General features: G+C 39.0%; 1 protein-coding gene across 6 annotated transcripts in view; it reads right to left on the minus strand.

The window, feature by feature from the left end:
• fry.L (FRY microtubule binding protein L homeolog) overlaps nucleotides 1-13,355 on the minus strand; it is a 266,400-nt gene that overhangs the window by 46,587 nt on the left and 206,458 nt on the right. For all 6 annotated transcript variants that reach the window (XM_041580759.1, XM_018244667.2, XM_018244668.2 and 3 more), the window contains 9 exon segments: nucleotides 12,280-12,451; nucleotides 10,148-10,404; nucleotides 9,011-9,157; nucleotides 7,901-8,069; nucleotides 6,717-6,804; nucleotides 6,085-6,167; nucleotides 5,773-5,923; nucleotides 4,849-4,952; nucleotides 697-882 (listed from right to left, as the gene is read on the minus strand). In XM_041580759.1, the coding sequence (XP_041436693.1) occupies nucleotides 697-882; nucleotides 4,849-4,952; nucleotides 5,773-5,923; nucleotides 6,085-6,167; nucleotides 6,717-6,804; nucleotides 7,901-8,069; nucleotides 9,011-9,157; nucleotides 10,148-10,404; nucleotides 12,280-12,451 (1,357 nt within the window).

Consider the following 13,355-nt stretch of genomic DNA (forward strand, 5'->3'; position numbering starts at 1 on the left):
CCCTCTTTTCAATTGTCGCTGGTTTATCCAATCCCTAAGCTGAGGGTCTGGGGCATCTGGACTAGGGATGCACCGAATCCACTATTTTGGAATCGGCCGTACCCCAGAATCCTTTGTGAAAGATTTGGCCGAATAACGAACCAAATCCTAATATGCATATGCAAATTAGGGGTGGGTAGGGGAAACAGCAATATGTTGTTTTGTGACAAAAATTCACAAATTTTTTCCAAAGTAGGATTTGGATTCGGTTCTGCTGGGCTGAAGGATTCGAATCCTGCTGAAAAAGGCCGAATCCTGAACCGAATCCTAGATTCGGTGCATCCCTAATCTGGACCACCTGTTTCTAAGTGGTGAGTGATCAACAAATTCTATATCCTGTGCACCCTCCTTTTTTCGGTGGTTTAATGTTATAGGAACTAACTGAAACCTAAAAGTCTTCTGCACACTGATCCTTCTATATTGTCTACTGTATCTACATTTCTTTCTAAATCTATCTATCTTTATGTATCTGTCTCTTCCTACAACTTCCAAAGGTTTGTGTACTGTAGATGTATTGATCTATGAATGTATATATCTGATTATCTCTCTGCTCCTCTCAAACTTACAAAATACATGTATGCAATAAGAAAGCAATGCATAGAGAGAAAACAGAGAACTTAACTGACACAGACCAGGGAACAATTGCCCATTAAGTACCTGTATAAGTAAATTCTGACTGGCAGGAAGATTGAATGGTGAGTGTTTTGGCTTCGTTCACCTCTCTGGCCTGAAGGAGAAGTGAGGCAACAGAAGAGAAGTTGCTATTGCAAGAGAGGGCAATTAAAAGATGGAGAAGGAGCCTTCTGCTGTGTTCAAACACCTCTGGTCGGTAATGGTCAAGACCTAGTGAAAAATTAATAACAATAAGGTTTGATTTTAGAAGAATATGGTTCCTTTGCATGTGATACAATATGCAGTCAGTAAAGAAATGGGGTTCTCTGATCATATGCTCCAATGATCACTGTACCAAATCATTCATTTTCAGAAAGGTCATTCACACATGGTCAGCTGTTTCCTCAAAGCCCTGGGTTTTAGGATTACAGGTATGGGGTCCGTTATCCGGAAACCCGTTATCCAGAAGTTCCAATTATGGAAAGGTCTTCTCCCATAGACTCCATTTTACGCACATAATTAAAAGAATTTCTCTGTAATAATAAAACAGTAGCTTGTACTTGATCTCAACTTAGATATAATTAATCTTTATTGGAAGCAAAACCAGCCTATTGGGGTTATTTAATGTCTACATGATTTTCTAGTAGAGTTAAGGCATGAAGAGTCAAATTATGGAAAGATCAATTATCCGGAAAACCACAGGTCCTGAGCATTTTGGATAACAGGTCCCATACCTGTATATTTACCAGAGAAAGACGTCACGTGACATTACATTCAGATATTAGTGTTGGATATGATATTACTATTAGACTCTTGTACAATGTGGCAACATCCACGAATAGCAAAACTTTATATCATTACTCTCCTTAGATTAATGGGAGATAAAAACTCTGATCACATGGAAAGTGCCATTGGCACAATCTTTTAGTAGGTTCCACACACACCCACTCACTTCAATTGAGTTGGACATTAATCAAAATAAATGAAAATTTTGGAAATTCTTTGCCCAACAGAAAATCGGTAGAATATCTAGATATTGCTAATTATTTTGAAGAGTATTAAATATTTGCCTAAAATAAGGCTTTCAAACTGATTAACATACTATACTTACTGTTAATTACCAATCATCCTAAATCCATAGATCCTACTGTATGTGAGCCTCACTGTGAAATGTAGTGCCATCCTACATCCCATTGCTAAATACCCATCTGAGGAGCTAAGATCAAGTCTGCCATTTATAATAACTTTCTATACTTCATTATGATTAGGTACTGAAGCCTGCACTGCTTGAAAAAGTGGCTGAGAACAGCATTAACATTAGATTTCTAAAATTATCTTTATGGGAACAGAGCAACCTTGGCCAACACAATGCTCAAAAGGTTCATCCACCAACAAACCACAATTTACAGTCCAGGGAAAGTAATATATTTAGGTTTTGATTCCCAGTCGTACAGAGAAATCATTTCCCTTTAGCATAGATTTCCTTAATTAAGAAGCATAAATAATTCTAGCATTTGACTTTTGGTAAAAGTGCTTGTGAAAAGTGCAGGCAGAGGCATTTTAATATTAATAAGGTGTAGGGAAAATAGAAGTTGATGTAGCTACAGTATACTGCATTGATGTTAGATTAAACCCAACCTTTTTTTACTTGTGAGCCTCATTTAAACGTAAAAGAAGTTGGAGAGCAACACAAGCGTGAATATGTTCCTGGGAGCCAAATGAGGGCTTTGATTGTCTATTTGGTAGCCCCTATGGGGACTGGTAGCCTACAGGAGTCTCTGTTTGGCAGTTTTTATACAACCAAAACACAAACAAAAATAAGCACCTGCTTTGAGGCCAGTGGGAGCAACATCAAAAGGGTTGGTGAGCAACATGTTACTCATGAGCTACTGGCTTAATAAATTGCCATATATAATATATATGATGGAAAACTATGCACTGGTAGCCTCCCCAAACTAATATGTCACTCCCCTCCACTGTTACAGTTCACACAAAAAACTACCATCTTAGCCCACAATACCCCATACATGTGTGTAGACAATCTGGATAACGGGTGTTTTGATTGCTGCAACAAAAGGTAGTAGGTAGCACCATCCATTGATAAAGATATAGCAAATTAATGGTGTGCAGGGTCACATGATATATAGAATTAAAGCAGGAGAAGAAAAGCGTGTCCCATGTCATTGCACCATCCCATTATTTTATCCGAGATCCCAACTGTACAAAGTAAAACTTAACTTTTATTAAATAATCCAAATTAACACGAGAGAATAGATCTTAAAAGCAAGGTTAGGTAGGGTAGCTGTTTAGACACGAGGTCATCAGCTAGTATACGATACATAAGATTGAGACTATGATGTGGGCTTATACTACAGTAACATCTGTTGCCCAACATCAATCCCAACTGCTGCAGTGCTGGCGTGCCTCAGTACATGTGAGGGATGGATGGCGTTTGGAGCTGTGTGGGCATATAAAGATCAAGCCCAATGTGTACACCGTAAGCCCAAATGCCGTAACTAGCAACTTCCACCTGAGAGGCCCAGTGTCGACTGCAAGAGTACTTTCACATCGCCCCTCGTATCAGAGAAGAGGTAGCGAAGTAATGGGAGGCGGAAGCGACCTTCCGATATCGAGAACACACCTCGTTCCCTCCCACACCACCCTTCCTTTGAGGTTAGTCCAAGATTTGGACACGAGTAACCGGTCGGAAAAGTGCCATTAAGTGGATATCGGCGAGCTGTAGTGCCCCTCTCCAACCCTTCCACCAAACCGCCAGTCCCAGCTAGTGATCGTCCCTGCCTAACAGTTTAAAAATAGGATGCGCCTATTGATTGCCACTACTTATAACAGGTACTTGTGTGGGTGTTGGGCATTAAAGAAAGAGCACAGAGGCAACTTTTCAATTGGCCTTTATTTTCTATTTTTTTTATAGTATTTTTAATTATTTGCCTTTTTGTTCTGACTCTTTCCAGCTTTCAAATGGGGTCACTCATCTAAAAATCATATACTCTGTAATGCGCCAAATGTATTTTTATTGCTACTTTTTATTACTTGTATTTCTATATTCTGGCCCTTGCCTATTCATATTCCTGTCTCTTATTCAAATCAACTCATGGTTGCTAGGGTAATTTGGACACACACATAATAAAAAATGAAAAACAGTTGCAAACTGAGTACATCATACCAAAAGTTAATTTAAAGGTGAACAACCCCTTTAAAGTACAAAGGACTATACATATAGGTTATGGGGGGATCTTCATAATAGTGGTCAGGCAGCAAACACATGGCAGTTTCGTTCATTGTGAGGCAGGTCATCAAGCATGGACAATTAACACTATGCACACTGCTACAGTTTTGGTCAATAATTACCCATGCAGCTACCATTCATATCAAACGGGGAAATTCAATGGGGGCAGCAAGCATTTTGCCCACCAGTACCAGAAGTACCAACACCCTAAGTTTTTTTTTAAATATAAAAGCGCCAGACCAAGATGCCTAAACTAAAATATGCCCTTATAAATCATTATATATAATATAATTTACATGAAAGAAAAAACATCTCCTGGGATATAGGAAAAGAATTGGTTATTTTCCAAGACACGCAAGTTAAGCCAATGAACCAGGAGTACAGGAGAGGTAAATCTTTATCTCTAAAATGAGACAATTTGGCATTCTTACTATGTCAGTCATATGAGTGTACCATGCACCAGTGCGCTGCTTAATGATTATTTTCAAGCATTAAGGTCAGATTATCCTGAAGTTTACATTTGCTGATCTTTCCTCCCGGGTTGAAAAGAATCAGATAAAAATGAGTCCATAATATGACTTGTTCCTGCAGTCCATTCTGTTTAAGGCTATTGGCACAATGAGGAATGTGGCGACTTTTCTCAGGGAAAGAGAAAACTCCAGGAATTGTTTATTTAAAAACAATTGTATATCAGTCTCGATTATAGCCTCAAAATATAGATTTACCACCCCCTCCCAAAAATAACAAAATATCTAGAAATGTCATCAAATAACTGGTCAAGTCTACCATGTCTTGATCAGTAAAACAGGTAAAACATATTATCATTTACAGCACTCAGCTTCCAGTAATTGGTTTCTATGGTTTAACTGGATATTCCAGTTTTCATGTTTTAACTATTTATCGCATGACTGTAATGATAAGATTTGCAGGTAAAAGCCGAAGATATTTACCTAAGAAGAGTGCATGGAGCAGTAAAGGCAAGTGAAGTGCCCAGTCTTCTCTCACACTGTGATCCACCACCATCTCCGTCATGAATATGACAGCAATGTTACACCTACACAAAGAAACACAAGAGTTTACTGCGTCAAGAGTGCCAGTGTACTTGTACAGTTTGACCCTCTAAATTAGTGGCCTACAACTCACTCACTCTTCAACTATGGATTCTAATTCAATAATAATTCAAGGACAGGTTGGATATTCACATTATGATCCAGAAGTGATCAACAAAGGCAACAACATTTATCCCAAGTGTGCCATTTAGGCAGGACACACTCCAAGTCCAGCAGGGCTTACTGGAATGAAATGGGGATTGGTGGACTGGGCCTGACTGGTGTGGATTACAGAAGTTTTGGGAGGCATGCAACAATGTAGCTAGGAAAATAAATTCCATGACCAGGGAGCTGTGAAGGTGAACTCTATACTATAACAAATGGAAAGCCTTGATTCTATTCTGACCAATCAATTCCAGCCCTTTTTAACACCTAAAAATATAAAACTAATACTCAAAGCATATTTGCAGGCTAGTTATTTGCAGCCTCCCATTTGAGAGTTAAGCAACCAAGGAAGAACAGGAGGAAAAAATCTGCTCTGAGTTTCTCAACATGTTTTCAGTGTTGGCAGGGTAAAGCAATGCAGAAAATGTCAGCACTGATAACACACCGCAGCATGAGAGATGCTTGCACGCACTGAAATATAACATTGTTATCATGAGACTGATGTTCAGACATTTGCAGGGAACTGGAAGCTACAATTCATGCTCTGTGGCTTAGATTTTAAAAGAGAAAATGACTCAACTTCACTAGCTTACTTTAAATTTTTAAAAGTCTTGAAAAAGGAACCAAACTCTATACAGGAAGGAACAGTTTTCCACTCACCGATGCAAAGGAGCTCTAGGAGAAATAGTTTCTGGCAGATAGTCAACAAGAGGAGCCCAACAGCCACCGTTGCAAGGCATAGGTAGAGGCTGTGGCTGCTTAGTTTCCACAATATTCAACATCCAGCTGATATAAGGAGAGACTGGGTCATCTACAGGGAATAAAATGGAATATAAAAATCACATGTTCTGTGACTACGAACCCAGTATGTATAGATAAGAAATGTTGTGTGACCTAAGAAACTGACTGTTAGTCTAGAAGGAATACTTTGCCTTCACTGATTTTTGTATTTTGTTGATTCCAAGAACTTACTTTTTTCGTCATCATAGGATCCACCTGAGCTGTTACTGTATCTGGATTCCAGCCTTGTGTGAGCTTTGATAACATTGCTAAACCTTAGAAAAGAATGGTAAGGTAAGGTAAGGATTCCCATGAACACAATAAGGCCATAAAATAAATACATAGATATGATATTACTGCGGGGATACTGATATCACACTACAGTCACAAGCTGGAAAGCTAGCTAGCCATAAAACACATACAATAAAAAGGAAGTTTTCTATGTAACTGTCTCTGCTTGAATCCCTGAGTGCCTAGCACTTATCCTCTGCTAGGCAGAACCCTACAGAGGGTCTCATTTTCTTAGCAGGTGTAGCAGACAAAATGCTCTATATGAACAATGTTCCCTCTATGCTGTGTGCACGTTTTAACACACATTTTGAGTCCAGTACATGCATCAAATTGTGATGTGCACAAAGAATTACATAATTTTGCACTTATTCTGACCCATCCACTTCTCTGTGCACACAGTTGTGCAGTAAAGAAAATTTGTATGTACACAGCCAAAAAAAAATTGATAGGGAACATTGCATCACTGGCATATGTAAGTGACCAAAAATACTGATAAAATGAATGTGTAAGGTACATAAAACTGCTTTACCAACCTATCATCTGTCTCTTTTAGTATTCTGCTGTCTTCATCAGGGAAACCATCTTGGCCCGCCACAACAGTGTTACTGCTCGATGTGGTTCCTGTAGAATAGTTAAACATATTATTACACTGGAAACAATCATAAAACGATGCAATTAGAGCATTTGAAATATTATATCAAATGTAGGTCCTACTATACCAGGGAAAGTGGTCTCATACATTATCTAACATTATAATAATAAGTGCTCCACAAAAATATTAACACCTAGGCTACATGGTCAGGCCCATCACCACCTCACAAATGCAACTGCACAGGAATTTTGGGAAACCCTGCACTGTGGGTAAGTGGTGACTTGCACCCCAAACTGCACTTTGCACACTGGATTTAAACACGTTCATGAGCCCTATAGTTTATAGTAGAAATACTACTAGCACTAGCATTCTTGCTACTAGTTTAAAACCTTATTAATTTTCACTTTTACCTGTTTAAGCAGTGGGTCATGCACGGTCCCATTTTAGCAGCCAATCTAGTGCCTTTACACCAAGTCAGTAGCTTACAGGACTGTGTAGGTGCTTGTACAATGGCCTGCTAGTTATCAAGTAGGTTGGTTAACTAATTCTGTTGGGCAAACACCAACTGCATCAATGATCTGCACTGGCCTCTATTTTTTATCCTATGTATTGTCCGGGGGCCAAACAATAAGCCCACTATATGAGTATTTCATATATCTCTATTTATTCATTATTCCTAAGGCCAAGGTCAACTGACAAAGAGGTAAGTTCTAACTATACAGAGCTAATGATTTCTTGCACAAACTCTGCAGACTCCTTTATGGAGAGAAATGTAAACACTCTGACCCAATTAGGCAATTAAATTAAAGGCGAAACCATTGTGCTTATCTTGTCCTTACAGTGAAATGAGTTCAGCCTCTGCAAAGAATAGGTTAAGAAACCTGTGACAGTCTAAAGTTTACACAGAATCACAAGCTTGTGTGTGTGGGAAGAAAGAAAGAAATTCTTAGTGCAAATACCAAGAATAAAATCAAACAAGACTGCAAAATCCTTGAGGGCAATTTACTTCTCTGGTTTCTTTGATTAGACTTTCTAGTTGAAAGTTAACAGTACACGAAAAGTGTCAAATGAAACCTAGCGTCTGGGGAATGAGAAATTATTGATCAAAACACATTAATTTTGTACCAGAAGGAGCTGCGGAGGCCTTGTTGCTGGCTGCAAAGCGATAGAATGGAGGGTTATCACAATGCTGAACTATTGGGTTCACAGGGTCAGTCTGCTGCAGCTCAAAGAGTAGTTCCTCCATTGTCTGGATGGTGTTATTACGGCAGAGGTAGATTGCCACTTTTTTGATCTGCAGAGAGAAGCAATAAAGATTCAGATGAAAGGGAAGAGTTCCTTCAAATAAAACTTTCATAAAATGTGGGTTTAGAAAAAGACTTCATATTTAAAGGCAAAAAAGATGTTTTATCTTTTTTAACAATACATAGAGCAGCTGGTGGTCTCAAGGAATAAGTACCCCAGGGTCCGCAATGCTTGACCTTTTAAAAGGTTTACTATCTTAGGACAGAAAGTGAAAATTAACAGCATGTGTTTTTATTCTCTACAAACAAGAAATCCAACTGTGATGTTTGAGAATGTGTAAAGACCTTGGCTGCTCTCATCACAACAGAAATATGTGCATAGAATGAAGTTACTAGGGGTCATTTACATACCAGAAAGCACAGTGCAAAGTAAGTCTGAAATCTGCCATTTATTTGCACTTTGCACACTGCATTCAGAGTACAGAGACCTGTCATTTCCCCTACAAATACAGCATTGACTGAGTTAGTCAGCACTGTACTGTTAAGGGGCTTCATTCAGACCAACAAGAAGCAGCAGATGGTGCAGGCCACAATGGAAGGCCCTATGGCAGGCGGAAGGACAGGGTTGGCCTGGGCCCTGTCACTGCACTGAATGGCAGATTTTTAATCTCAGTGCTTGTGCAGTGAGCTCTTGCACCCCTTTTGCTCTCTGGCACTTGTGCCCCGGGATCAGTAAAAAACGGTGTTTCTCTTTAAAGGTAACAGTTTATAGTGTAATCATAATAGGGTAGCGAAAAAGCAAGCGTAACTAATTGTGTCTATTCCAGCCCAGTACAGCAAAACACTAAGCAAATAAGCACAAACTGTCTCTCTGTTAAGTTTGCTTATATGAATGTGGCTCTTTACATTGTCTACTTGTCATGTTCCCTCTGCATGGAAAATACACCCATGGGTTAAGCATAATCACGCGCTGAAATGTTTAAAGCCTTACATAAGGCAAAAGGGTGGTATCGCTGCTGACTCCGCACAGACTTATTAGGAACTGTAATGCTATCCTTAGATTGTTGCTCCATTTCTCATTGTTAGCCAAGGCATTCCAAGCATTTTCCACCTCCTGTCCAGGGACTTCATCTCCATACTGCATGAGAGAGAAGGAAGACAATGAACTAATCATGAATGTATTATAGTCTGACCAAATGACAACTGAATCAGATTCATATGTACAAAGGGGTGGAAAAGAGAAAGTATATCATACTATTTTATAGTTATAATACATATAATATATGCACACAAAAATTGCAAATCCTAAACTCTATGGGGCAGATTCACTAAAAGGCGAAGTGGCTGATGCTACTGAAAATTCGCAGACGAAAATTTGCTAGAGAAAGAGACCGTCACTAGTATGCGTTCGCACCTTATCGCCAGGCAACTTTTCGATCTGGCGAAAGGTCGTTATGCCGCAAATTCACTAAGATGCTTATTTTACTGAACGTTACCTATTTCGCCAGAGTTTACTTCACCACCTCTGACCAGGTGAACTGATAAAACGAACCTTCCTCAATCTTATGTCAGTGACATCATATCCTGTATGCCGGTAATTCATTAAAGTTGTAAAAAAAACGCTGGCAACTTTTCTTTTTTTAAAGCGGCATTGCCTTCAAAGGTCCGAACGATTACAGATTTATGTGTGAACAATTTTTTGGGTGGGCTCATGTCTAAGGCATTAGAGGATCTCTTCTGTCTTTATTATGGCTCATTGGACATGTGTTTGAAAGGTGACCACTTCAAGCATTTGCACCAATATTACTAATAAAGATGTCCATACGACTTTTAGGTACCTGCCCTATTCAAATTAACCTAAGCGCAAGAGTGCTAGTGAAGTTTCGCTAGGCAGAAAGGAACACTAGCGAAAATTCGCTGTGAAATGCTCTCCCAGTCAAAGTAACGCTAGCGAAAATTAAAAAGCGTTCAGCTGCTAAGACGCAACTTCGCATTTTAGTGAATTAGCATAGTGGTAACGAATTTGTGTGAAACTGTTGTTGGCGAAAATTCACCCTTTATATGCGTGTGTGTGATATATACACACATACATTATGTATATTGAGCTAGAGTTTTATAACATATTTACCTTTGCAGTCATGTACATTAGATTATTAAGCACCAGTGAGGTTGCCTCTGGCGATCCCCAACCATTCCCTTTCAGCCCGCACAATACGATCACATCTCTATCCCTGTCACCGAGTTCTTCCTCCGGGGTGCTGGGACTTGAGTCTGGAAGGAGAAGTCTGCTGTCCACAAGTTCAATATTATGAAGCCAAGGAAGCAAATAGGTGAGCATGATCTGCCGCCCATTAGGGTGAGTTGTAGGAAACCTCTGGCTCACTTCTGTCATCAAATAAGAAAAAAATAGCCTTAGGATTTACAGTGAAAACCTTTATTTTAGGAAGGTTATTTTTTTTAGAGCAATATTATTAAGCATTTAGGCATGAACGATATAGAACATATTGAAAACTCATTCTGCCCCTATAACAATTTTAACTATAAATAACATTTCTTAAAGGAGAATTCAACCCTTAACTAAAAAAAACCCTACCCTACGTAGACCCCCCTTCCTCCTCTCCCCCAACCCGGGGAAATGCCCCCAACTTTTTACTTACCCCTCTGTACCAGATTCAGGGATTGCAGTTCACAGTAGTCATTTTCCGGGTCTTCGGTAATCTGAGACTGAGACTGGCGAAGTAGCGCAAGCGCAGTTGGAGCAATTTCCTGGTTCGAGACAACTGTGCATGCGCCAAAATAGATGGAAAATGCTGAAGCACCGGAAGAATACACAAAGACCCGGACGATGGCTGCTGTGAACTGCGATCCCTGAATCTGCACCGAGGGGGTAAGTAAAAAGTTAGGGGCATTTTCCTGGGTTAGCAGCTAGGCTGGGGGGAGAGGAGGGTCTACGTATGGTAGGGGGGTAGGGGTTTTTTTAGTAAAGGGTTGAATTCTCCTTTAAAGGGGAACTATCGTGAAAATGAAATTTTAATATAAGCTTCAGCATACTGAAATAAGAAGTTTAATTATCAAGTTTTTCTTCACTATCCATCTCTCAGCATCTGTTTCTCTTCATTCTGTCTTCATGCAGGAGTTGGGTGTCAGATATTCATTGACATTTAGATCCAATATATCCTTATAGGAAGGCTCATTTTGCCTACAAGATGTATTAGAGCTCACTCTATTAAAATCACCAAATATCCTGTCTCTCTACATGCAGGATTTGTGCAAAAGGCAGTTATTTTGTTTGTACTGGAATCAGTACAGACAGTGGAGCCCCCACTATAAGATATATTGGATCTTACTGTTAATGAATATCTGACACCCAACTGCTGAATGAAGACAGAATGAAGAGAAACAGAGGCTGAGAGAGGAATAGTAAAGATAAACTTGATTATTTCAGAAACGATGCACAATATTTAATTGATTGTATTTGGAAAGTTTCTTATTTCAGTATGATGAAGGGTATATTAAATTTGCATTTTCGCAATAGTTCCCCTTTGAGTGACGCAACAATCCCACAGAGGGGGCAGGTTAACCAAAATAATGAAAAAAAAACATCCCATCTTGCCTTACTCTCCCACTCTTCCCCAATACTCTTTTCCAAAGTCATAAGGAAACAACTTGTCAGCTTGTTGGTACAGCTATTTTGTGCTTGAAGCGTAATCATATTGTACGAATCAAATTAATACCAGAGTAGATAAGCATTGATATAAGATGAACGAGCAACAATACCCAGTTTAAAGCGGACATAGAAAGAGGTTTCTAACCTGTTTAATGAGGACTTAACTTTGCCTTCTAAGTTCTTCTATGAAAATGGAAGGCAGAGCAGTTAGCTGATTTTTGATTGCATGCGTTACTTATGCACTTATTGGTCTACCATGCTCCTGAAATTGTATTTTGCTCCTGAGCTGCTCCTTTGTGCAATCAGTATGCCTGCTATTGTATTGGCATTGTGTGTTATATTACTGTATGCAAATGTGCCAGGACAAATTGTCATCTAAAATGTCAAGCCCACTGTGGAGTCTACTTTGAGCAATGCCATCCCATCAAGATATCACACCACAAGAGTGTTATCTGGGTTTTATTACAGTTCCAAAGAAATAGTAACTGAATTATATTTTATAATAATATCTACGTTCCTATGTAGTTCCTATGAAAATATACAACACTGTGACCTATTGCTAACAACAGAAACAGAAAACTCTTATAGAATACCTGAGAACAAAGGCAGTGTAAGTTCTGGGTACATCCGGGCCAATTCTTTGGAAAGCAGAACTACTGACACACTGTACAAGGGAGGGAGCAGGCCATGTGTACCATACAAAATGCTCCCAGGCTTCTGCTCAGCTATTTTCTTGGAGTACACAAAAAGTTTGCATTCAAGTACCTGTCAAAGAAAAGAAATTGATCAAAGATAAAAGGGCAATACTTGTATAATTTTATTGGGAATTAGCAACCACTTCTTAAAACTTCCTTTAACTCTACTCATCTATGCTAATGGGCAAACATTGAGCATTAGATACAATGTGCAGCTTGTAACTAAAGCTAAAGCATCAAAGATGCAATTCAGTGTTTTGATTTAGGGTCAATTTGTTTATACTCTTGCCAAGCACTTTAAACCCTCTTTGTAGCAGTCTGTTCTGCACCTTCTTTTAATCGATTTTTTTGCTACTGTTTTCTACTAGATTAAAATGACAACGTCGTCAATAGAAGCAAAATTAGGCTCAAATGACATTAAAAGCAATTGCTACCTTTTTTTGAATGTGAGCGACTTAAAGGGATTCTGTCATGATTTTTATGGTCTACTTTTTATTTCTAAATTACACTGTTTACACTGCAAATAATTAACTCTACAAATAAATAAAATTTAATTCATGAACCAGCGAGTGTATTTTTTTTAGTTGTAATATTGGTGTGTAGGCGCCATCTCAGGTCATTTTGCCTGGTCATGCAAAATTTTGCCAGCACTTTAGGATGGAACTACTTTCTGGCAGGCTGTTGTTTCTCCTACTCAATGTAACTGAATGTGTCGCAGTGGGACCTGAATTTTACTATTGAGTGCTGTACTTATATCTACCAGGCAGCTGTTATCTTTTGTTAGGGAGCTGTTATCTGGTTACCTTCCCATTGTTCTGTTGTTAGGCAGCTGGAGGGGTGATATCACTCCAACTTGCATTACAGTAGTAAGAGTGACTGAAGATTATCAGAGCACAAGTCACATGACTGGGGGCAGCTGGGAAATTGACTATGTCTAGCCCCATGTCAGATTTCAAAATTAAATGTAAAAAAAT

This window comes from Xenopus laevis, chromosome 2L, assembly GCF_017654675.1.
Source record: "Xenopus laevis strain J_2021 chromosome 2L, Xenopus_laevis_v10.1, whole genome shotgun sequence".
NCBI lineage: Eukaryota > Metazoa > Chordata > Amphibia > Anura > Pipidae > Xenopus > Xenopus laevis.